The 27,681-nt window shown below is 40.0% G+C and overlaps 1 protein-coding gene across 5 annotated transcripts in view; it reads right to left on the bottom strand.

The window, feature by feature from the left end:
* The window catches only part of KALRN (kalirin RhoGEF kinase), a 523,968-nt gene that overhangs the window by 223,732 nt on the left and 272,555 nt on the right, over window positions 1-27,681 (bottom strand). For all 5 annotated transcript variants that reach the window (XM_050900356.1, XM_050900357.1, XM_050900358.1 and 2 more), the window contains exon 11: window positions 17,398-17,520. In XM_050900356.1, coding sequence (XP_050756313.1) covers window positions 17,398-17,520 — 123 coding nt within the window. The remainder of the gene's footprint in view (window positions 1-17,397; window positions 17,521-27,681) is intronic.

Here is a 27,681-nt window from a genome sequence, read left to right as displayed (position 1 = left end):
TTCAAAGCCTGATCCATCTCGCACTGAAAACAGTAAAAAGGATCTTACTGACTTCAGTGAGAATTGGATCGGCCTCCTAGCCATTTACTCAAGATCACAGGAGGAGACAAAAAATGGCAAAGGGCTAAAAATAGAACTCCGGAGGCCTTGTACCCCTGTTCCGTGCATAGACAGTGGGTAGCATTCCTTCCCACAGAAACTACAGCACGATTCACATTTGCAAAATGATAATTATGGGGCTGACTCTGCATTTCTTCTCAATCCTTATAAACTATTGTTATCCTTAATCATGAAGCTCAGTTACTGCTATCAGATTCTTTGCTCAAGCCACTTTGTTAAAATTAGCTCCAGTTTTTTGTTTAGGTTAAGTGATCTCACAGTCAGGCTTTTGTGGAGAATTATCTCTTTAGTAACTTGATATTCCAAAGCTAAAATGAGTGACCACAATGAGGCATTTCTTTGATAAATAAATCTGGGGTTTAAGGAAGCATCCATCTTTGTCAAAATTCCTCCTCCCTTAAGAAGGGCAAAGGCTAAGTGCATATGATGATCTAATGTAAGATGTGATTTTATTCAGTTTGAATTTCACATAATCAAATCAAGACCTATATTCTTACTTGTGCTGTATTGCTCTAATTCAAAACAGACTTACCAGGAATTACAGTTACAGAAGTTAAAGGCAGAACATCTCTCTGAGGTCATGCAGCCACTTGCTCTATCAGTACAGGATTGTTCCCTACTGTACGCTAGAACGGAAACTTCTTCAGACCTTTTTGAAAAATACCCAGGTTAATGAAGTTTCCATCACCTTCTTCTGCAGACTGTTCTTCCCTTAAATATGGCAATTCATCTTAAGTTTTTCATATAATAATTTTGCCTCAGCTCTCCTTGCACTGTCCTTCCTGAAGTTTGAGCTCTTCAAATGCTACAGTCTGTTATATTCATCTTTTGATGAACACATAAGAACATGCCTATGTTTAAATGAATGAATCACATCTGTTTAAGTAGTTTAACAAACAAGGGTCTCAGGTAAGTTTGTGAGTGCAAGCATGTATGAGTGTGTGTCCAAGTATCAACCACCTGACAATTTCAACAAGATTACTACTATTATCAGAACTGCATTTATTTGCAAACACAGTCTAGGAACCAGAGTGCCTGGAATGTCACCTATGCTTCAGCAGACCAGCACTGCATAGAAAACCTCTCTCCCAGCTCCTGGAAAAGTTATCTTTGCAGCTGGTACATGGGGTTGAAAGGTCCTCACACCTCTCATCTCCCATTGTGGGATCATGGCTCATTCACAATGTTTTAAATCATTTTTTTTCAGACATTTTCTGGCTGAGCATCTGTATTTACTGATCCACTGTTACTTTCCTCGCTGACATTTTCCACGGACACCTTATGGCGGCCTTTCAATACTTAAAGGGGGCTTATAAGAAAGGTGGGGACAGACTTTTTTGTAGGGCCTGTTGTGATAGGACAAGGGGTAATGGTTTTAAACTAAAAGAGGGTAGATTCAGATTAAAGATAAGGAAGAAATTTTTTACGATGAGGGTGGTGAAACACTGGAACAGGGTGCCCAGAGAGGTGGTAGATGCCCCATCCCTGGAAACCTTCAAGGTCAGGTTGGACAGGGCTCTGAGCAACTTGATCTAGTTGAAGATGTCCCTGCTCATTGCAAGGGGGTTGGACTGGATGACCTTTAAAGGTCCCTTCCAACACAAACCATTCTATGATTCTATGATTTGAAGCTTAGCTCAGTTCATGAACATCCACAGATTTGGGGAATGTGAAGTTTGCTCCCATTTCAGATGGCTAAGAGGCCATATATAATACCATGCTGATACTAATCACTACTTTACACCTCCAGTAATTCCATGATTTCAGTTAATTATATAAGCATAAGGGATTTTTCAGTATGAATGAGAAATAAACAGCTCCCAGGAATGACAAGGTGAATATGACACAGCATCCCCACTAACCATTGCCAAGAACCAGATATTTTTCCATGTATTGTTATTTTTTATTTATGATTTTCCCTCAAGGTTCACATACAAACTGAGATGAATTTATTATTTGAATTAAAAAGAGTGACACACATTACATCAAATGCTGAAACCCCAGATAAATTTTCAAAAGCTACCTTAGACCTTCAAACTAATAAATAAGCAAGATTAGAATTAATAGCTGGAAATATGTTAGCTAAAAGAATTCTTCTTTGTGCTATTTCATATTGAGTGCTTACTTTAGATTAAAAAAAATGTCGCTTATGGTATATTTTATCACATCAACTGTTCATCTCAATCAGGAGTGCAGTCATACATCAAGTAGAGAATACTCTTATTACCACAATCACGCCAATTAACTCTGGTGTGATCCCAACCATTATTCAACGAAATGCCAGTGAAACATACACCTAAATAATGTTTTAAATGCCATCTAATATCACACATCACATCCCATATTAATAAGTATGCAAAGACACATAGATGCACATGCGCATGCACATACCACATACACACAAAGAACAAGCTTTTTAACTCAGTGTGGTCAGCTTAACTATCACTGAATTTTGCTATCACTACTAAAGAGTACCATCTATGCAAGGACTTTACTTTGAATGCCACCAGAGCTATTTTCTTCTTCTAAATCAGAATGCTCAAAAGCACGTTTGGCAAAGCTCTAGACTTTTCAAACCTCTGCTTAGATTCTTTTTTAATGTTGCAAGATTAATTTATTTTTGTTGCAAGGGGGAAGACACGGGATTTCATTCTTTTTGTAGGCAGAAAGACGACATCCACCAGAGTTTTCACCTGGAGCCTGGCAAACTTTCCCTTTCCTCTCTATTTTAATTAGTATATATGTGCAATCTCCTCTAGTAAATAAAGCGCTAAGCACTTGCTTAATATGAGATAAGTAAATAGTCCTACCGTCTCCAGGGAAGCAATCTGCACGCTTCATGTTATAAGGAGGGCATATTATTGCAGGATTACACTGGAATCTGATATGCATCTTTGAAGAAGCTGCAGTTTAAACTACCAGAAATACATGCACCTTTACACTTTGTGAGATGTGATTTAAGAAGTTTTGATTTGCAAAACTCCACTTAGGAACTGGAAGAACACCCCTTTGGCACAAGAGTGAAGTTTTAGTCCCACAAAGCCAATCTTCGGCGTCTTTCCCAAGACCAAGAGAGGTTGCCAGCTGAGAAAGCAGCGTTGCCCCAGGAAGGCTCATGCACTGGCTCTAATAAACAAACAACTCTGTTTACAAACTAAAGAACCATCAGTGGAAACAATTTTCAAAGACTACATTGAAAAAACTTGGCAGTTTTAACTGAGGTGGTCTCAGAGCCCTTCAAAGCCAGGAGTTATATCTCGCTTTGGTGCCTTAAGGCATCCTAAATAGAAACAGTATCTACTTGATATGTAGGCTCATTTTGTGCTTATAGGAATATTTTTTTTTTTCCTGTCACCCTACTGCTCTTCTGGGAGAAGCATATCTAAACAGCATATTAAAATGAGATGATGAAATACCCCTTTCGCTGTTTCAATGTTTTCAATATTTTATGGACTGTACAAGGATCTAAAAGAATTAGGGAAGATATCCGAAATTGATGATTATTGGCCAGGTTTTATCCTAGTATTTGATCCTTGGTAATATCCATGAAAAGAGCTTGATCCCTTCTCTTTGAGAACATCCTTGCACAGTAGGAGGCACATGAAAGTGAGCAACAGCAAGCAGAGCAGAACAATGAAGACAACATAAGAGACTGAGATGCCATTATACAGTAGTTCTGGTATCAAACATGAAAACAAACTGGTTTCAGGGCCAAAAAATAGCATCATCTGATATCGGTTAGTGTTATGCAGCACAATGAGTGTACCAGTAAAACAGTATTATCACTGCACAATGATTTGATAATTGGGTAATTAGCAGAGTGTATGAATGAGAGCTGCTCAAGTGACTGTAAGGTAACTGAGCCTTTGAAACTCAGCAAAGGTGAGGAAAGCATTTTCTTTTGTCGAAATGACAAGGCAGCACAAGGCGGCAAACTGTCAGGAGCGAAATGCAGCATTTTGAAAGCTTCTTAAATGATAAGTATCATCAACAAGCCCAGACAGTTCACAGCAAAGCTCCACAACTTCTTTATGATAGGGGGAAAAGGGAAGGCAAATGGAGAAACAAAGAAACGTATGGCAGCTCTGAGGTGAGCAGCAATCTGAGAGGGCACAGTATTGTTTTCTGTCCCAAAGGCTCAGCTCACATCTTTTCTGAGCCCTCCAGACATGAGTGCAATCATGACAGCTTTATCAAGTCCTGCCGGTCTCCTGAATTGAAATAACTTCAGGCATTCTGGGTTTAATATCATGTTCACAATTTGGAGATTTCAAAGACACAGCGATGATAGTATTAAAAGGCTTTAGACTGTCAGCAGCACTGGGAAAAGTCAGTACCAAATACAACTGGCAGCACTGCTGCCTTGAAAACAGAGGCAAAAATAAACCCATGAGGATGTGAAATCTGTAAACTGCTTGGCTTTGTTTCTAGTGTCTGGGTTTTCATGAAACCTGCTTTAAATAAGACAGTAAAGCATTTCCTCTCCCTGTTTCCCCCACAACCACCACGCCGACTCAGCTGTGCCTTTATTTCCATTAATGTAGAGATAAGTTATAACATCTTTCCTGAAGCACATTTTGAGTGACATGGGGCTGTTTATAGAATGAGATAAAGTTTAACAGAAGAAAATTCAGCAAAACTTTGGCCCAAATTCTCCAGAGCTTTCAGTTTAAGAATTCCTATGTAGCCAAATATAGAGACTAGGCAATCTGGAGCACAACACAGTACTGCATATACACCACATAACAATCATACTTACTTTCTGTCTGGTAATATGCAACAAAAATGCAACATAGACTGCTGCAAAAAGGTAAGTCTACCATGAATGCATCATAGGATCTCAAGATTTGCAGTGAACTCTATTTTGCCATAAGTTAAAGGCTACCGCTGACAAGCAAACTGATGTTTGACAGAAAAAACATGGAGGAAGAAATGCCACAGCCTTTTAGCAGGGTCAGTGCACTGCTGCTACCTCAGGAAGGATGCAGAGATTTAATGAAATTTTTGCTGCTGCTCCTTTGAAACACAGATTATCTCCCTGACACTGCATTGCATTAGCTCCCATGCACCGACCCAGGTGGGAGTGAGGGCATCATGTCTTGTGGTGCAGCTGAGCTGGTGCCATGTGCTAGCACTGTCTATATTCCCTCTAGACTCAGAGGGAAGCAGGGAGTCCCTTGGTGTTCTCCTGGATCCCTTCTATTTGCCCAGGTAACTGTAACTTGTAGCAAAGAATCACTTAAAAATTGGTCTTTCTGTCCAAAGTAAACCTCATGCTTCAGCACACTGCCTGCTGGAGACAAAACACATGATGAGAATAAAACACCAACACCTCTGTTTTGTTGACAATTTGGATGTTTCCATTTGGCAGAAGGAGGTTTCTCAACATACCCTGTGAACAGGAATGGTAAGACACCACCTGCCCACCACTCAGATAACAGCCATCCCCATCCCCCTACTCTCTGGGCCTCAGATAATTTGATGGCGAATGTCCCTCTGCTATCTACAAGAATAAAGCAGCCTCCCCAACTTCAGTTAAAGTTGAAGTAACTTTTTACTTCATCTCCTTGTGCCAGCTCAGCATCCTTAGGAGCAGGTCAGCAAGATGGTCCCTTTGGATTCAGAATCTCTTCACTGTCAACATTAATTCAGCTCTCTGTCATGGTTTACACACTGGAATTTGTTTCAAATGAGTAGAAAACATTCTCTGAATCTCATTAGATTTATAAACCAGTTTTTCACCACTGTTATTTCCCTGACGTGAACTGTCTGTACGGCTTACCCATCAAATTAGTTCTTCAGAGGTGCCACCAAAGCAAAATGGACTAAGGGCTTTGTCTTCCCTAAAACTTAAAAAGATTAAAATCTTCTGTAACAGCTAGTGAGATGTACTGCATATTTATAATGAGGAAAAATAAAAGGGGTTTTCACTACCCTGGAAGTAATAAACTATTTTATTTATCTATTTTACACCAGACTTACTCATATAGTTTACAAAAGTTCCAGACAGGAACTAACACTTTTCATGTTGGTCAGAAAGCATTCATATGGGGTGCATTTTAAAAATGTGTTCTACTGTGTGAAATTCAATTCAGGCTATCCACAATCACAACAAAGATTTAGAAAGATAACTTCTTTTTATTTCTGGCTTTTATGAGGCGGCCACACATGATCTGAGATAAATATATCTTAATAATGACTTACAATGAGAGATCTGGTACAGAACAGTATTCCCACCAGAAATCTTCGTGCTATAGAATGTATTGATTTTTGGCATGTAGTAGATCTCCAAGAATATTGCAGGCATATGAGATACTGCTTCTATAGTCAACATCTGCCAAATTTTTTGCTATAAAAAAATCCTGAGAGCTTTCTAGTACATTCTTTATTTACTGTTGCCGAATCCTTCCCTCTCCTTATCCAATCCCCCTTCCTCCAAAAATCCCAAATCAGGCCCCCAAAGGATAAGACTGGACATAATATGAGACAAAAACAAAGATCAGAGAAATTCTCTTTGAGTTGTCTTTTGATCTCTCTCTGCCTGCTATCCCCGAGTCCCAGTTTTGTGCCAAGCAGATCCAAGCAGTAGGATCTGGGCACCTGCCCCCACCCCTGGAGGCATGCCCAGCAGGTCCAAGCAGCAATTCACACTGCCCTCACCATTCTCATCCCAAAATAATCTCCTTATTTTGTGTCCCTATCCTAGCACACAGATCAGATTCTGCTCTGTGCTCTGAAGTTTCTTCTTTTTTTTTCTGTCCCACATTTACATGTGACTATAAGAAAACTAAATTTACAATGGTTAAATGACCCAGTGACCCAATTACCAATCCCAAGGGGGAGCACACACTCGGGTGAGCTGACTGATGTTTCAGCGTGGCAGCGCAGCCCTGGCTGTGCTGGGAGGCTGCTTCTCTCCCATTGGGTTTTCGATGCATGACAGAGGAGCGAAGCGGGAACGGAGCCCATCACTCGGTGTGCACTGAGGAACTGTGCTTTGGCGCTGATAAAATTATGAATTCTTTAGGAAAGGGCCTGGAACTGGGAGGGACAGCTTGCCACCCCATGAAATGAGTCAGAAATTATTACTTTTTACAAAGGAGGAATGGTGTGAACGCATTCCTGGCTGGGCAGTATTCGTTTGAGACACTTTTGTGGTGGGAACAAACACCTACCTCCGATTTTAAAAAGGATTCAACTAGGTCCATTTTCAGCCTAAAAGAACCCCCAGAAGACAACAGAAAGTAACACTGAAATTGTACTAGACCTCTCTCCCCTGCCGTGGAGCACTGCAGGTTTCAAGTTCTTCCTGCACTCAACTTTGATGTGTGGGCATTGACAAATCCAAGTTCTGGTTGTCAATATAAATCCTGGCCACAGGCAAAACTGCCAGGAGCCAGTCACCAAAATCTAGTGCTCTCAGTCATCTCTCCTCTCTGTGCAGAAACACCCTTCATTTCACCGAACACTCAATGCATTCGCTTCAGCTCTCAGGTTGACACATTTAACGTGAAGGCTGCACTTTCCATTCCCTGATATTAATGACTCACAAACGCCCTTTTACACTGTGCACTTCTGCATTGAGCCCTAATATTACTCCAGGGGAGGGAAAAGAAGGCTCTGCTCTCCGTTTGCTGCATAGCTGTGGATCTCACTGACATCATGAGGAATTACCCACACTGCGCAGAAAAAACAACCCTTATGCATTGAACAAAACACTCTAATAATAATGAGGGTTGCATGTTAATAGGACACGGTGTCATTGTTTTGGAGCACATATTGGTTTCTATTGTATCAGCTGCATACTAATACAGGCTAGAAAAACACATGTGCACATACTCACTGACAGTTCAGAAACACCTCCTGTCTCAGTTCCTGACTTCTCGCAAATTCTGCAATTTCTTTCTCCCCAAACAAGCTTCATTTTAAGTGTAGTGACATGAGAAGGCAGATTCTGCCTGCTTTTCTCATGTCAGTCTTAGAATTTCTCTCCCTAGCTCAGCAAAGGAGGAGAGGAACCTGTGCTTTTGCATGTGGTAGTGCTCTGAACCAGACACTAAACAAAGATGCCTAAATGCCTCAAACCATATGCCTTTTCCATAGTGACACAAACCAGTGCTTTCTTGGAGCTTGGTTATGCAAAACCAGACCTCACAGACCACAGTTATGGAGGGCAATATTAATGGCTGGATTGCACGCCCTGAATCAACAAGTCAATTATTTATATACACATTAGGATTTTTGTCCCTGTTCACACACATGTAATTCCAAAAGACCTCTATAAATCCACTGATGTTGCCCTATTTATATGCAGGGGAAAATGAGATGTGAACTCCATCCTAGGGAAATAAATTTTAAAAAATAGATTTATATGCAATAAAATGTTGGTTGAATACTTTCTATTTATATATAATCAGTATAAAACATTTGCAATAGTCTCATAATGCAAGTGTAGTTTTTAGACAATTCAAACACCTGATGTGGGAATAAGAGGACCTGTCCTCTTATTGTCCTTCATCTGGACAATTAGGGACCTGTGATAGGAAAAGAAGGAGGGACAACCACACTGCCAAGCAGCTTCTCTGCAGTGCAGATACAGCCATTGAACTGGATTCTCCACTCTTTAGAACAAGTTAATTATAAGCAATTTCTCTGAAATTGGAAGTGTGATTTTGTTCTAAATCTTGTGCAGCAGAGTGATCAATCGGACCCAGTTAGTGTCTATTCCCAGAACATTTGCACAATGGTAATGAATACCTAAAACCTGTCCTTGAAAATTATTTTGCTCTGTTACTGAATACAAATCTCTTTGATATTGGCTTATCTACATGAAATTTCCTTTACCAAATGTCTGCAAAGCAGCATGTTTGTGATTTGCAGCAATGTCTAATACAGTTGCTGTGGCTAATGTTGTGCTGTTCTCCTGAAGACACCACTGGCTGGCCCAGAGGAAGCAGCACAGCCATGGGCAGCTCCTTCTACTGCCCTACGACAAAATCAGAAAGTAAAAACACTGTTCAGATTCACAACGTCACTTTTCTCCCCCTGAGCCCTCTCACTATCAATAGCTACAAGAAATTGAATTGAAGAGTACTAGTCCACCATTACAAATGAGATTTGGACATTGCTGCAATTAATCTTCCTGAATCAATAGGTACAGTTTGATAATCCACTGACCTGCCAATAAGAAGAGCACAAAGAAAAATGATCAGAGGGAATCAAAAACCTTTAGATGACAATGGTTTTCACCAACATACACAGGTCAGTCAAAACAGCAGTAGTTCATGTAAGTGGGTATACTTCACAGAAACTGTTAACGGTAAATATCTTTTGTTTCAGCTGTATGTTTATTCAGTTGAGACATCAGTACCATATTGAATATATTTTTAGTATGCATGTTATATAACACATCAGTGTTATAATTTTCCAGTGTTCTCTTTAAGAAATTTATGGTCTTGAAAAAACAAATTCCAGGATTTTTCTTCTTTAGGAAATTTTGGCTGTCTTTTCTGATTTGAAAAGAAATGAATTAAAAAACTCAGAATTCCCCACACAATAGAAATTCCATTTTCCAGAACCTCTAGAATTAAAAATACATATTTCTTAAATAGCTTAATTGTCTCCTAGTCTGCCATGGGAACAGCATTATGCATTTATAGCAAATTAAAGGAACATATTTTAAAGACACAAAAATAAACCTACCCAAATAAACCAGCGATAGGAAGCTAGCTCCTGGCAATTGTCAAAAATGTATTGTGTTGCCAAGCCTTGAGATTTTATAGGGAGTATTTAGATTGTGAATCATGCTGCAGGCGGTTTAATGAAAAGATCCAGCTGTCATGTGATTTTGGAAGAGAAGAAATAGGAAAGAAAATCACTTCTAGCTTGAGGAGAACGACACTGAAATGCAAACTCGGAGACATGGCATAATAGGCACAGCTCTTCACATGATTGCCAGGAAGATTTCTGCGCCATTATAGGGCCTCTCTAAAAACAGGTTCCCCATTACCACTAGATCATGGAGTACCAACGGCCACCAATTCAATTACGTTGCTTTCAGAAGATCAGCCAAGATGCTCTTTGAGCAACCCCTGCTAACGAAGTCTCCATGGGCATGTCTAGATCATGCAATGGAGCATGGTACTGATATCCACAGCATACTCTGAAGACTATCACACTTCCCCAGGGAAAACATGTCTTACATGACCTGCTTCTGACTTAGGTCTGGCAGTGGAGCCCCCATAGCATTACATCTAACACAGCTAACTGCTCAGTCCTTCCTAGCCTTTCTGGTTCCTGGCTCAGGCTGTGCAGAACAATTTCAGTATCTCTGCACTTGCAACGCAGATATGTGCTGAGTCGCCCAGAAGCTGCTAGACTTCATGCAAAAAGTTATACTATTGCTTCCATGATAAACTATCTGGCTCTTCGGCTATGCTGTTAGAAGTTTTTAGATCCAGAAGTCCCAAGATAACCTTCACAGACAAACCATATACAGGCAGTTTCATTTTTCTCTGCTGCCTGTGACTACCAGAGGCAGCCTGCTGCCAGCCAGGAGAAGAAACCAAGAGTTCTGGAGCCCAGAGCTCCTGCACCACGTTACAAAGGCCTGCGTAATCTGCTGCCAGCGGGCATTTTTTCCTCTTTGTGTAGAAGTGAATACATTTACATAAATGAAGTGAACAGAAAACTGCAGATTATTGCTTCCGAACTTGCTAATGACCAAGCAAAGGACGATGAAGATAAGAGTAGGGCTGATTTTTTGTTGCTTGTCTCATGTTTTTGTTATTTTTAAAAAGATTTGGCATTATTGAAACCAGAGTTACTATTGCTAACTTCGAGCATAGTTCTTACCAGGTTTAATTGTTTGCCTTCTCCCTGTTTTGGTCTAGTATTTCATCCTACATAGAATTTTAGTCACCCAACCCAAAGGGAAAAATCCAGTATGCCCAGTGAGCTATTCCTTTCAACAACCACGTAGGTCACAAAATTTTAAAGAGTAATAATAATAATTTAAAAAAAAAAAAAAAGCACCCTGGGACAATGTTCCCTAAGTGCTCTTTATCAACATGGGCTCCTAATTTATGCCTAGCTGTTTTACATCAGTACTGAACTTCATGCCAAACTTTAGAACAATGACATCCAACCAAGCTGGAATTTGTATGGGAAAGCACTAGGTTTTTATCCTGAAGGCCAGACAAGTAGCTGTTTGCAATTCAGCTTTGGCCTGACTATTCCATTACCTCACTTAATTTTAAAGTGGTACAAGTAAAGCTACATGGGACTGAGAGATCACAGAATACCATTTTTACCTGCAGGATTTCTTACTGAATCCACTGGATATTTCACATGACAAACAATATAATCATATTTTTCTATATATTTACACTTATCTCCAAGAGCTTTTTGAAAACTCTGAATGGACAGCATTTTAGGAACAGTACAGTGGAGGAAGGGAATACTCTAGACAGGAACACTGGAGCACAAATTGCTTCTCAGATGAAGAATATCACCTGATCTTTGATTTCTAGTAGACGATACAGGCCCTTGGCTTTCAAGGTCTCCCCTGAAAGCCTTCCCTTGCAGGAAATATATTTACTTCCCTGAGAAGAATAAAAGGAAGAGCTGAATCTCAAAGGAACTGTATATGTACACATAAGGTTAACTTTGATGGTTTAAAGCCAGTGTTCAGGTGTTTAATCATCATCTACCAAAAGTTGTCTTGGAGGAAAGCAAGCATAGATACCCAAGAACAGGAAAACTGAATAGCTTCCCAAATGGCATACTGCAAACCTCAGCATTTTTGCTCACATTTTGTCTGGCTCTCCTTCTTTGTAAATAATTCAAGCATAGTCCACTGCATTGCACATATACCTTGGCAAAATGGATCCTGTAAAACTTTCAAAAGTCAGGAATACAGGATCCAGCCACGTACCTAAATCAAAACTGTTTTAGTCACAAGGCCTGAACCAAGAGCTGCTGCACTGGACATACAGACAAGCCCCATGAGCTTTGATGGCCACAGCTCAGCCTCCAGTCAACCTTCTTACTGTGTTGAATAACGAGGGACAACTCCACACATTTTGAACCAAGGCTGTTCAGAACACGTGCTTGGTTGCATGCTGGAGTTGTGATATTTTACCTTGTAAACATCAGTGCCTTTGGATTACCATGAAAAATACACCAACTATTGCACGCAAACACACACAGAGGTACCAAATACAAAACTCAGTTGTAGCTGCAAGCATAATGTGGCCCAAGAGCCTTGAAAGTAGCTCCACAGATCCAAGAGCAGCTTATCCCATAAACACAGATGACAAGCACCACCTCTCATTAAAGCATGGAACGCCCAGCTTTGCATTTAAAAAAAAAAAAAAAAAAGGAGAGTTGCTTTTCTGGGTGACCTTGAACAACGTGGGTTTTGGCAGGGGTGGGAGAACACCAAGGGGAGAGCGTGCGAGCCAGCTTCCACTTCTGCTTCATTTCACTTCGAGACAATGTTTGGTTAGTCTGGATTAGAAACATCAGCTCTATTTACCATTAGCGGAGCTAAAGGCTTTTACAACGCATTGCGAGTGCCATCTGCAGGTTGAAATACGTACTGGTGGGCGTTCGCATGCCAAAAATGCAGCTAAACCTGCCCGATAGGAAACCTGAACAGCACATCTGAGGAAAAGCTCATAAATGCAGAAAGACTACAGAAATGCTTGTTTCAGATCATTCAAAGCACAAAAACATTCAGTCCTGCGGCAGCAGAGTGCAAGGGATTAACAGAACAGTTTCCCCACTATCCTCCTTAATTCTGCGCCAGCACAAATGCAGTGATGCTTTTTGTGAGCAGAGGAGGATGTTGAGAAGGCCACCTTAACCTCCGATTGCCGGGAATGCCAGAAGGGAGGAGAATGATCTGTGGCCCCTCTCTTCATACACAGAGAATAGGAGAAGAGTTTCCAACACGTGCAGCTCAACTCAATAGTGCTGAAGCATTGGGAGACTTTTCCAGTTGGAAGGTACACTGATTTTCAGGATAAAAGCCCTGATAAGGAAAAGTTAGAGAGTCTAAAATGACATTACCTTTGGATTTACAACCATAACTGGCTGCACTACGGTTATCTGATTTGCACAAAGTAATTCCAGCCAAGTAAAGAGGCTGTCACTGCGAGAACACTGCAGCTACATCCAGAGTGGTATTTCTTTGGTGATCTTGATACCTACCTCATCGATAATGCCTGACTACTAAATTTCATTGTGTGGTAGGCACTGTGCCTAAGGTTGGCATTTTCAGGGTGGCAGCCTGTGAACAGTATCAGCACTGGCTGAGAAACAGTCACAGGTATATACAAGATAACAACCTCCCTCCCAGGAGCTCAGGCTTTTTAATCCAAATTCAAACATTTGCCATCTGTGCGTTCCATGTAGAATAAACACAGAAAAATTGCCAGAGCATTGTCTAAACAGCAGTTATGAGAGAAAGGGACCCCAAATTATATTTCCTATTGCCCACAATGCAGCACTCTAAAATCACTGACATTTTCTGAGCACAGCTGTATGCAGGAATGTGATCTATTTGGGCCATGCCTGATTGAATCATTACATCCAGATTTATAAATCTGTGGAGTTTCTAATCAGACATAGAGGGAGCACGTTCCACCTCTCAATCTAGTGCCTTGGCAGGTCAGTCAATCAGAGCATTTCTCAGCACAGCAATCCCAGATACACTACTCTCCTTTACATGCAGTTAGGCAGCATTCAAAAACATCAATGTTTTGCCCACTGTTGAAAATATCAAGAAAACTCATGAAAATTGCTTCTAGTCTAACCTTTGCAAATGCCTTCCTCAAACAGTAGGAGATAAGAACAAATATATCAGAGCCAAAAGAAAGTAGATTTTGGAGAATAAATTTATACTGTATGGCAGGCTAAATATTTTTTTCAGAGAACTGCCGATAGCAAATACTATTGCTTATACTGTCAATCTCACCAGGTATGTCAGTACTACACTTTTTATTTTATTTTTTAAGAAAAACAAACACAACTCTTTTTATTGTCATTAATGCCAGTAGTTAACATCCTGATGAGGGAATGGGCAAACTCATCAGTTTGTTTCAGGATCTTAGCACATGTGCTTTATTATATAGCTATATTGGGAATAAGCGATGCCAGTTATCCACCCTAGCCATGGCAAAGATATTAGCTATCTTGAGAAAAATGACAAATAATTAAACCTAAGTTAGAATTAATTACTAAACAACTCTAAAGAGTTAAGCATCAAGAAAGGAGTTAGGAAGAATAAAAACTGGTCATAATCAAAGTGGGGAGGAGATTTATTCCCCAACCACAAAATTGACCTCACTAGAAGCTTCTGCAAGAGAACTCCAGGTGTGATAAATTTATGGTCTCCCCTCTTACCCTCGCTATTACTCTTTCCAAAGCAGAGTGTATCATATTCTCAAGTCCTTGACCTCGGATAAAGCCTGAGATTCCTTTCCCTTCCCCTCAGTGCATGTCCCCATGTCCATTTGCCAGCACCACATTCCAGTGTCAGACAGGCCTCATAAATTGCCAATGGTATTCTGGTGTGAATGCACCAGAGGAAACTATTCCTTTCAAAGCCGGGGGGAAGTAACCAGGTTCGACTTGTGTCAGTTATTTCTAATTAGGAGGCACCATAAACTTTATACTCGGAGTACAGGACTGATCGTGACTGTTCACAATTGTCCAGGCAGAGCGATGAGATGCTCATTGATGCTATAACACAAGATATAAAAGAATCAGATTCAGAGAAACCTAAGAGATTCTATACCCATGCAAACTATACTTTTCTCTTTCCTCTTCACCCTCGTCCCAAACACCCACCTTCATTTGAACACATGTGGTGATCCAGTGAACTAGATTCATGCACTCTTTGCTCTGAATTTGGCCTCACGAAGTGAATGGAAATGTGTCTAAAGTTATTCACAGAAAGACATGCTGAAATAGTATAGAAGGAGGACTAACAGAGGAGTTAGAAAAGTCTTAAGTGAAATAATTCTGTTCTGACTTACCCTAGTACCTACACATGCAAGCTGCACGTTTGTAAGGTTCCTAAACCCTGATGAGGGGATGTATCTCCAAATTACATCATCCAGTGGAGCAAGCCTTAAGCAAGCTGTTGTTTCCATGTGCAGACAGTTACACAGCTTGCTCTCATCTCTGTTGTCAAGACCATGTTATTTTTCCATCTTTTCTCACCTGTTCTTAATTTGTTTCCTACATCTCCAGTGAAGTACTACTCAAAGAGGAGGTAAAAAAGAAAAAAAAGCTAACTGTGATCCAGAAATGTGAGATGTAACTGGAATTATGAAGCTAATGTATCATAGAGAAGGGAGATTTAGAAAATATCAATGCCACAAAGGACATTAAATCACCTAGTTTCAGCTCCTGTATATTACATGATCTCCATTTTCATTCATTACCCCAGTATTGCATCCAATAACAGCTGACTTGAGCACATCTTCTGGAAGGGCACCTAATGTTGATTTCAGGATGAAACCTCCCACTAACTTGTGCTTTTGGATGAGGCCTTGTAGAACCGTGGTTTGCAACCTCCAGCCTAAGGTCCGTTTTAATAAATTTGCAAAAGGCTTCTAGAATTCTAGAAATTCAAGCCTATTACCAGAAGGCTTAAATCCATAGGAGGTCCCATGAAATTTTAGAGACCCACCAATCTAGAACTGCTGCTTTCAGGCTGTGTGATTTGTCAGTGGTATGCAAAGACATCCCATCACAGCTGAAAGGTAACACTGAAGTTCACTAGAAAGCCAAGGAATAGAATATTCCATCAAGAGCTGAACATCTAATTAAACGAAGGATGTTGGCAAACTGGATGGATCCAAGGAAATAGGTAACAAAAGATATTTAAGGGATTGGTTAATAAGAACATGCTAGTAGAATTAAATATGTTTAACATAGTTAAGAGGCACATAGGAGAAGACATGCTAACATTCCACAGATATTTCAGGGTTGTTAATCCATCTCCTTCCCTGGCATTTATCTCCTTAAGAGAGATAAAGGGATATAAACACGAGGGGTGGGGGGGGGGGGGGTGAAGATTGAGAGAAATACAAATTGAATATGAGGGAGAGGAAAAAAAATACATATCTAGCCAGTAGCTGCCATCAGTAGTAAAACAGTTTCCCTGAGGGCACAGTGAAAGAGATATGTTCCTGTTGCTGGAAACATCTTAAACTAAACTAGGCCAGCACATGGGAAGGGTACTACAGAAAAAGAAAACTGAAGTCTAATACATTTTTGTCTTATGCAGCAGTGAAATATTTGAGCAGTAATCTGCCTTGTGTGCATCGGGAAGACAAAGCATTTGATACATTCTGTTTTACATAGACTAATCAGGATTTTATCTGAAATACCCAAAGCAGAAGTACCTTTACAGAAGATCAATTTCTGATAAAGGATGCTTCAAATCTAAAACAAAAAGGTATAACATGATCTGACAGCCAGAGCTGAGACTGGATAGTTTCTGGCCATAGGATACTTTAAAAAAAAAAAAAAAAAAAAAAAAAAGTTATTCATCCCTGGAAGAACTTATCAAAGGTCCTCTTTCTTTTAAATTCTATAAATAAAGATGGGATGTATGTTTAAACATCTACTATGACCATGCTTTGAGGAAAATTTATAAGCTTTTGGCTTCATATCAAAATTCCTGGACAAGCCTTGCTTACACTGTGCTATGAGGAAAATAAATAATAATAATAATGATGATGTCTATCTGTAATGACTGCCTCTTATTCCAAAACAAACAAAAACCCCTTCCACATAATACACTGTACTCTCGGAAAGAGTGGAAGGTAGTTGCCCTTACTACAAACACACTCTAGTGTTTTCCCTGCTTCTTTACTAGCTGCTTCTTTCCACCTTATTCTCAAGGTCCTCAGTTTCCACTCTAGGAGTTACAACTGATTTTTCTATTGCTCCCGCTCATAACCATCCTCCTCTATGTCCCAACACTTTGCATTACTCTCTTGCAAACTGCTTGCAATTTCTTATAGGCTTTGAGAACTCCCATCGATCCAATGTGGTGATTTTCTGATTATAAGTCCTGCTGCTACCATGCTCTGCAGTGTGCATGCTAACTTTCAAACCTGGGAGACAGGATCCTGGTCAGCTCCAAATGTTTGAAGACAGCAGCGTGACTCAAAACAGCTGTAGTTTTTTCTCAATATACAAGAGGAGTAACAAAAATCAAGCCAGAAAGCAGAAGTCTCTGATTCAGACTCTTACCTGTGCTACCTCTTCAAAATCATCATGTCTTTTCTGCAGCGCGCGTGCTCTGTGTAGAGACTTCCCCACTCCTGTATGTTTACTCAGAAAGGCTTCCCCGTGATTTTCAATCCAGTCCAGTACCTGCCAGAAAAGAACAACATGCAATTACCTCTCCTGTCTCAGCAGCACAGAGAAATTCTCAGGGTGAGGATACAACAGCTGCAGAGGTATTGCTTTGTGCTTGCTATGGCTAAACACACACAGATCTGTCAAACTCCATTCCAACTGGATAGAAGATAAATGTTTATAGATGTTACTGGTAAATTAGGATTATTGGATTTTTACTATTCAATTTATTTTGAAGTTTAGCTTAGTTATTTGACCCTGGCAGATATTAAATATTTACTTTCACGTAAGTGAATTTTGGGGAACGGGAATCAGAAATCTGGAATCTTTTACAGCAAGTACACTCCTCTTAAAAGTTCCTTGTGTAAACTGAAAAACAGTGATAGCTGATTTCACATAAACAGCAGATCTCAATGGGAAGCATCTTAAGTGAGTCCAAAAATATGCTGGAGGGATCAATTAAAATTTATTTTGATGTGGGAAGAAAGCATTATCAGAGTAACTAGAATGAAAAGGTTAAGAATCCTTCACTGCAGGCTATAAAATATTGATGGTGTGCACCCTCCAAGTCTTTCAGGTTTTCAGTTCCAAATGTAACTGATCCTTATAGAAAAGTAGAGTGGCAAATCTGATATTCTGAGAGTTAAAGAGTATTTTCTTTTAAAAATAGATCAACTGCATGAGCACCATCCATTTGGAGCTCCTTCTCACAATAACACTGGCACTAAAATTTAGATCAAATCTGTTCGGGGTCTGCTACAAGCTGGAAAAGAAAAATTAACTTGACAATATGAGCTTGGGAAATTTCAGGATGTCATCTCCATCCTTTCTACATGTCTTTCCCAACACACAGAGGCTAAGCGAATAAATAATACTAGATCCGTACTGGTATTTCTGTAAGTATCTAGGACTTCATTCAGCAAGGAGCCCTGCACTCACAGCGAGTTGTTGATCCTCGCTGCTACTGATGCTAATGGACTAGCAAACAGCAGCTGGTATTTCTGTCATACTGAAGGGAGAAGACACCACAAGTGCCCCCAGGATAGTGGTACTACCACAGAGTGCTGCACCTGCAAACAGCCTCAGAGCTGCATCCTTTCTTTGTGCAGCGCTGGGGTGCGAGCAGCAAGCATGGGCCCCAGTGATGCTGGGCAGGGGCTGCAGGACACCTTGCAGCTTGTGGCAGCTTGGCCTGAGAAGGGTTCTGGTACCAGGGCACAGAACTGAGGCAGGAGAAAGCCGTTGTGTGAGGAGCCACTTGTCTTGTGTGGGGCTGATAAACGAGCAGATATTATTGACTAAGCCTACAAACCTAAGACTGGACAAATGGAAGATGTGATTATTTTTTTTATTTCAGGCAAGTAAAGCTATTTCATGGCTTGGTTATACAGAATCTAAACCACCTGGGCTTTGAGTCTTTTCTGTACTGTAGATCCCAAGCATATTTTTATAAGAAGTTCCAAGTACAAACAAAGCTTTATACACATATACTTATTTCCCAACCCTATTTCTTTGCTGGAAAAAGCATTTTTTTAAATTAATACTTTGTGCTTAAAAGGTATTTTTCATCCACAAAGTACAAATTCGCAAAATGGGGTATCAAAGCACTTTATGTCCTGCAGGGACAACACATATTTGGCACAAGTGTCACTGTGGGGCTGAGGAAGCAGGACCAGGTGTGTTGGCAGTTCAGTCATCACTTTCCGCTTCCCTTTCTCTCATCAGTTCGTCTCCCATTTGCTCTGGGTAGAGAATCCCAAATACATTCCTTCAAACTGTTTGACAGGCATGTGCCAGCTGGTCTGCTAAGAGCTTTTCTGCAATATATTCTTGATCAGGAATCTGTATATAACTTGTAATATATAACAATGTAACAATGAATCTAGGCCAGGGTACTAGTCAAAATATGGATACTTTACTCTCAACAAAAAACCCAACCAACCAACCAAAGTGCTAGAACATTAATCCATAGGGAATAAACCTTTGTTCCAGGACTCATCCAAGAGCTGGCAACTCCTGCAGCAAAGTCTCATGTTGCGTTTGGGCACTTATTCCATACTGCCTGACAGAGAAGGGCACCATATGGTGATTCACCAAATCCTTCCTGTAACATGAAAGTTTCCCTCTCAAGTCATCTATGCAGGTATTGATTAGCTTTCCAAATCCTTTAGTTTATAAGATTAGATATAAAACGCCCCTTGCAGTGACAAAATTGTATATCCACTTAAATCAACACTACGTGAGCAGACAAGATAAAAAAATAATAATAGATCTATAAATCATCCACTAATGACACCGGCTGTAACACTCTATTTGACTACTTCCTTCTTATGCCATTTCTCTCCTTAGAGTGCCGTGTCTCAGATTTCATAGGGTATCTGCTCTTTAAAAAGTTCTGGTTCAAATTGTTCCATAAACTCTACTTCTGCCACGATTCCCACAAGAAACATATCACAACTTTTTAAAGGCTAACTTGCTTAACAGCATTTTCTGTGGCTTTGAAACCCATGTTAACATATTTGACCACTCCAGTCTTCAATGCATCTGTTTTCACAACCATTCTGTGAAATATATAAATGCTGCAATTTCATTTTGCGGGGGGGGGGGGGGGGGAATTATATATATATATACACACACACACATATATATACACATATAAAGAGACTAAGTGAATTGCTGAGGTGTCCCAGGAAGTTGGCAGGAGACAGGATGTTAGCATGAGGCTCTGATAATCTGATAGCCCTAACTATCAAAAGAATCCTCGGCATTTATATGAGCAGCTAATATGTTTTTCCTTATATGAAGCATTTGCCATCTAATAAGCTCACAATAATTTGCAAACATGGAGAAATATCACATCTTTGTTTCCATCGTACAAGGCACAGAAAGTTTGCACTAAACGAGGAGCTGAGGTATGGAATAACTGAGTGAGCAAAGCAACAGCAAGAACATAAATCTGGATGGATACAAAACACTTACTCCCCAGTGAAAACAATGAGAAATGTTAAGCAATTAGTCTGTGGCAAATGGAGGAACAACTCTGAAAGGTCGCAATTAAACCTGAAATCACCAGCACTTGTAATCATCTACCTGTCAGCGTGTTTGGAGACATTCTCCCTCACCCTGAAGAAAGGAAATGTCTTTAGAACTAGCATAACTGTGTAATAATTCAAGATAAACATTTAACATTTTAATTGAGAGCACAAACTGTGTAACTTACTCTACTGCCGAAAATCAACGTCCTGAGATATAGCCATTGAAGTTACAGTGACTTAGTTCAAATAATTTAATTACTCCTTAAAAACATAAACAGCTTGAAGATGTTATTAAAAATGCAGTTAAGAGTGTTTTCCAAATTACATCTTCAAATTTCCTAATTGTCTTTTATTGCCAAGCTATTTTTTCTTAAAACAGCTAGAAAAAGGCTGCAAGTCATGAATTCTTTGGAATGAAAATAGTGTGCTACAGATAGATCCATCATTTGAGGTGTTTCTTGAAACATAAAATACATTTTGTAACTCCAGTATATGCCAGCTCTCTTTCTAGTATGCATTTACTACTGTACTTCCACTAGTTTGAAAGCTGCTCGGGACAGGGGCCAGGACCTCCCTCCTGCTTTGCAGCTCCTAGCGCAGTAAAGCCTGATTCTGCCTGACTGCAATTTAAATACAGGCTAACCGCTGTGTGGATACACTCCCCACGTAGGCCGCGTTTTTCAATCCAGGCTGCTGTCCATTAGATTATACTACATTAATAAAAACATAGCTGAGTTCAAACTTCAAGGCACATCTCCAAGCATGGGTGAAGCTGCCCCAGGAATCACCTAGGAAACATTATAACTCACAGACATCTCCTGAAAGGATTGGAGGATAATAGTCTTGGTATTTTACCTTCACTTGTGGCAAATTCCCATCCCACACCTTACTGACCCAATTGCTATTGGTGAGTTGATTGGAGTAGCTGTTTCTGCTGTTCCTCTGCCCAGTCCCATAAGATGTCCATGGAAGGAAATAAATGAGCTGCTCTGTTTACTCTGATGGTAGCTTGCATGGGACTCCAGAAAGTGTGCATGTGAGGCTAGGAGGTGAGAAGGAGATTCCCTTTCTTTTCTGGATGGAGATTCATAATTCTGTGTTTAATTCCCAGCTAGTAAAAGTTTATACAGCATCAGGCTCAAAAGCATGAAATGTTTGCTAGGAGCCTGTTAACAGAAGGAGAACATAAACCAAATGCTCAAGAAGCACATCTGATGTCAGCAACATTTCTTGGTGGGAATGCTGCAGGATACACACACATGTTAAAAACAAGATGTTAATATCTCTTTTTTTATTTCACCTAGTTTAAGATCAAAAGTGGTAGGAGCATTATTTTCTTTCTATCACGACGTGCATGTCCTGTCTCCTTATCTCCTCAGGGGCACAATTACACACCCAACAAAATAAGCAGCAAACCCAGGTCACCAAGAAAACTAAATAAAACTCCAGTACAATTATAGCAGGCTGACTGCGCTAGCTATTACAGTCATTATATGGCTGGATAACCACAAGATTCAAATGCTACCTGGAGGAAGAATAGCCGTAACTGTCCCTTTTGAATGATCTGTGTAACTTCAAAAATAATAATAGTGGCAATTCAGACAGGTGTCATCTGAGCACAGCATTAGGAAGCAGGTGCTTAGAAGAGAAACGCTTCCAGAGGCCTCTCCACGCTCATTTTTGCTGATGACCGAACTCTTGCCTATGGGAAGTCTAAGACCTAAGGCACACTTAGACTGGCAAAATAAATACTGCCCAGGTGAGGTCAGGAAAAAACGTACTTGAGAGTCTGTTGGTAGGAAAACATGGGAAGAAAGAAATGGAAGAATACTTTTAAAGGAAAGAGGTTGAAGAAGCAATCAGGCAATAATTAAGCAAAGTTCTGGGATGATAATTGCTCTTCCTCTAGGCTAATTTGTATGATGGGAATATGGCAAGATGATTGCATTAGTGCAGTTAAGGTCAATTCTTTTAATAGCTTTAAAAGTTAATTTGATTTTTAAATAAAAAAAGCAATGAGCGCTATTTTTAAAGGGCAGACTTTTCAATGTAGCTCTTCAAAAATGAAGCCTCTTTCTGTAGGTATCTTTCCTAATCAGTAAATGTGACAACTAAGAAGCATTTCATAACTTTATCTGACTTTAAATTAAAATCTCCTGGAGAACCAACTCTTTCCTAGCAAGTCCCCATGCTCTGCTCCCATTTTATATGAATAAAAAATGTGAAAGGAGTAGTAAATCCATTACTTCAAGGAACTATATCTGTTGTTGAAGTTAGTTGAAAAACTTCCGTATTTTCACGTCTTTTAAATTGTATTTCTTTTAGCAGCAATGAATGAAGATGAAATGAGAATGACTTGGGTAAGAATCATAGAATCATTTAGGTTGGAAAGGACCTTTAAGATCATCAAGTCCAACCGTTAACCTAACACTGCCAAGTCCACCACTAAACCATGTCCCTAAGCACCACATCTACACGTCTTTTAAATACCTCCAGGGACGGTGACATAACCACTTCCCTGGGCAGCCTGAACACAGAGGCTTGCTCAAATATGCTCGTCACTGAACCCTGCCCTTGTCCTACAGGAAGGAGATGAGAAGTGTAAGCTGGTGATTAAACCAGCATTAATAAGATGCAGTGTGTTGTGCTAGCAGTGACGGAGCACCCCGACTTCTGCATTCGACCCAGGCCTGTGTTGAAGTTTCATTGCTCCTGAGTGAGATGACCCATTGAAGTGCCTTGGCCGAGGGAATCATTAATCTTTGCTACTCTAAAACCCACTGTTGTTGCCATAGTGACTCTTAAAACTAGGTTACTCTGAAACTGAAAATAAATTATACCATTTTACACTTTAAGCAGTTAAGAGTCAGATCTTGATCTCAAAATGGTACAAACCTGGCATAACTCAAAGGGGTTAGATTAACTCTTTGGTAACTCTAGCAGAGTTGTAATAAATTCCAGAGCAATTCCAATGAAGTACACCCAATTTATTCAGCTTTAAATGAGGCCCTATTTCAAATAGGTGCAATAAGCATTGCCTAACTTTAAACACATGGATAGAACCTCCAAAATCTGCTAGGCTTATGCCAGTGAAAGGAAGCCAAACAGTATCAAGTTGCCCCTATGTGCACTTTATTGCTCGCTCTTGAGATACTATGGGCTGACTAAGTTCTGGTGTGATACCAGGAATTCATATGGCACTTCAAAACTTGCGGTTTTATAGTCTCATCGCCATTTCCACTTACAAGAATCAAACCTTATCTTTAGCTTTTCTGTAGCTGCTATTATGAATGCTCAGTAACTGCACAGCCTTGCATGTCTGAAACTCCTATTCCAGAAACTCTGCCTTTGCCAACCATGCTTTTTGTAACCAGGAAGTGTAGTTAAAAGGTTCATGTTTCAGATTGTGCTTTCATAGGTACTTTACATCCAAAGCTTATTGTAAATGTTTTGTTATACTGCACAGCAACAAAATCTGATCTTTTCTGTCAAAGCCCTTCAAAATTGTCCGAGCCTAGTTAGTAACACTTACTGGCTGAACTAGAATTTGCAAATACGAGACAGAGAATCTCTTGGCAGAAGATAATTCATTTTCTTACAGTAGAAGAACTAGAAGCTACACATCATATATGCATTTATGAGCAACACAATTGAAAGTAGGCACGCTCTCAGGATACTCACAAACCACTCCCTTCTTGGGAGGTAAAAGGAAAGGGCCTCTAAGCGATAAAGAGTGCACATTTGCCAGGGACACCACTGAATCTCTGGGTCAAGGCAGTAGCCAGTGTGGGATTGTCAACTTCTATCCATTGGAATTACATCTGCTCCTGGATAACGTTGTTCTGTGCAGGCTGGCATGAGCAGCCCAAACCCTGGCCTGCTACCAGGCCCTCCAGGAGAATTTGGTGTCAGCAACAACACCAGGGAAGACAGAAAAAACACTGAGAATCAGAAGAAAAACAAAACAAAAAATCCCCCCAAACCCATGACAACTCAAAGAGACTTAATAAATCCTAATCCTCTTTAATGAATAAAATGCACACCAAGTCTGATTTAAATTAAAATATAGTTTCTTTGTCGTATTCCAAATCATTGCTGAAAATAGATTTCTTTTCCCTCCTATCCCTGACCCTGTCACAGCAGGGTAATGTCAAGTAAAGGTCTAGCTGAGAAAATACACCAAAATACAAAGGAACTTATCCTCTGGCTTTTCCTGCTATTATTAATGGTTTATAATAGAACCCAAAACAAAACTCAGGCATTCTCATTTGTGGTTTTTACCTCCTAATAAAAAACTGAGCTCCCTTTTTCACTTCTTTTGTCATTATAATTTTAATTTGGTGGCACAGTAAAGTATTTTAAAAAAGAGTTTTTTGAAGAAGGGAATCACACCTCATGTTTAAACCACAAACATCATCTTTGGCTCCCAAGAGATTATTTTTAATTTCAGACACATCTATATTTGACTCAAACTCAGATCTTGTTCCCACCAAAATCCACAGCAAAGTTCCAACTGACTTCAGTAAATGTGGATCAAAGACCCCATGTTTGTAAAGTTAATAGGCAGGGGCTAGTTATGCATCCAGCAGAATCTGAGCCTCCGGACACATGCCTGAACACCATCTTCTATTTCCCATTTAGCAACTTCTGAACAAATGTAGTTCATATGACAGCACGTTACAAGCTGCAGAGGTTAATGCAGATAAGTGCACTCCTAATGTACAGATACAGCTCTGCTAATGCAGTTCAGTAGCGGTGGAAGGTAACAGTGCCTTACTGTGTTCACTGTCTTTGGTTAAGCATGTCAAATTATGCAAGAGTTTTAGGAAATAAGCAAAAAGCAACAAGGATTTCATATCAAAAGTAGACTGGAATTTGAGTGATTTGGTTCAATGCCCAGCACTGCAGTTCAGCAAATGACTTAACTTCCCTGCCTCCACTCTCATTTCCAAAATGACATTAACCACACTTACAGTCAAAACAAGCAAGGCTGACAAAGAAAGTGTTTGGAGTGAAAGCTGCCTTTTACTTTAAGTTTTTGCAGCCTCTAGCAATATGTGGCTCCAAATTTGGTTGGGGATTCTAAGAACCTTTTCCAATACAGGAACATACTGAAATATCATAAATAGTAAACAACATCATGGCAGCTGTACAAAAGTGAGCAGGCAATCCATTGAAAGGCAGGGCTTTAAAATCAAGCGTAAGCTGCTCCAAATTCACTGTGGTATAAATGCCTAATTGCTGAGCATATAGCTATAAATCCTGAAATACCATAGCTTGACCTGTCTGTGTGGCGATGACTAATTCATCTTCAGAAAATAATATAGCCAGCCAACAAAGTTCTTCTGTATTTAATTCAGCTCAGACAGTCAGTCATAAAAGTCACTTCTTTCAAATTGGCTTGAGACCTAATCAGCGTATCCCACTATCACCAGCCAAGCAATCTGAGGTTTCGGGGTTTTGTTGGTGTTTTTGTTTTTTTTTTTTTTTTTTTTAAAGAAAAAGTGGAATTGAGTGAACAGAGCTACGCTCATTCTGAGGACTGGACAAGAAAGATGAATTTTGATACTTCTTCAATCCTTTCTCAAGGAAGATCTCTCTTAAAATGCTACAATAGACAACCTTCCCCAAAGTCAGTCAAAAATTTGTCACCTCCATTTTGCCTTTCTTTTTCACCACAACTCCTCTGTGTGGTATGTATGTACTCAACTGTGCCTGGGTCTCTTTCAAAAGCCAGAGAACTAATGCAGCTGCTATTAAGTATGTTTTTTTAATCACTCCCTGCTTTTCCTCTCTAATTGTAGTTATTCCAAATACCACCACATAATTAAAGAGGTCTTTTCAAAAGAAAAAGCATGCAGTCCCATTTACCCTTGGAGCGAAAAGCAACCTTACAGACCTATCAGTATTTTGCTGCATAGTGCAACTAAATTAACGAAGGGAATTAAATGCAGAGCCAATTACAACATTTAAAAAACTTCTTTTATTCCCTTGTCTACATTCAACCAAAAAAAGAAGTCCCCATGAAATAAGATTGTAGGTGTTTTTATGAGCTTTCTGGACATTATGTGAAAGTTTCACCTCTGCACAATTTCTCATTTTAACAACAAAAATCTAACCTCTGTAGTTAAAAAAACCACCAGTTTGCCAAAAGCAGAACATCCATGTTCTGTTCTTTGCAGCAGGGACAGCCTTGCAAAGCACAGCTGATACTAGTGAACACATCTGAGTAAGTTATACAACTACTGAGACACGTGGGTCTACCGATTTAGAAAAGTGTCAGAAAAGTCCTCGATATGCAAAAATATATGCACATAGTCTTCTTTAGACTCCTCACTGCTTCTAGCACCCACAGATATCCTACAAGCCCATCTGGAAAGAGGACTGTAGGAGTTTGTCCAGACAAGACAGTCCCTGCAGCAGGATCCTTGTTCATCAACAGCTTCTGCAGTGGAAATCACTACAGAATAACAACTCTCCCTGGCTACCCTCTTCTTAGCAGCTGCTATTGCAAAAGTATGCAAAAAACTGTTGTGAAAGGGCTCCAGAGTTAACAGTATGACTAAGTGAAGACATCCTAAATATCTCCCTTGGCAGTGGCCTGAGCACCAACAAGACTGTTCTCAACTTTTCTAGCAGAGTCTCAGAAGTTCATGGTGACTTGCTGATTCAGGCCTCGCAGTAGCATTGTTCTTCCATTCCCCACCCCCTCCAAGAGCTTTCACATTAGTGTAGACCTATAGACCTGTACAATAGTCACAAATACTCTTGTCTTCTCCCAGATATACCAACATGGGCAACATGGCTGCTCACTTCATGTGATGATGAGGTGTGCACGGTCTCCCACACTTCTGCTCCAACTTAACTCCTTTACCTTTTCACAGGCTTATATGGCAAAAAACCCCTTGTGTCTGCTTTCTGCAGATGGCTATTATGTACTTGTACAGTTCTTCACATCTATAAACATATTATGATGCTTTAAAACTGACATGCATTTGGAGAAGAGTGAGAATATGATGCGTTCTGGCCCCATCCACCTTCACTCCACGTAAAGAAAAGAGCTGATCCCAGCCCTAGTAATTAGTGAGATGCAGGATTTGGTCGTCTTTCTCTTGGGAACAGCACGTTCAGTTCAGGGCTC

This window comes from Gymnogyps californianus, chromosome 7, assembly GCF_018139145.2.
Source record: "Gymnogyps californianus isolate 813 chromosome 7, ASM1813914v2, whole genome shotgun sequence".
NCBI classification, from domain to species: domain Eukaryota; kingdom Metazoa; phylum Chordata; class Aves; order Accipitriformes; family Cathartidae; genus Gymnogyps; species Gymnogyps californianus.
The sequence above is the reverse complement of the archived record's forward strand: the minus strand, read 5'-3'. Positions and strand labels throughout refer to the sequence as shown.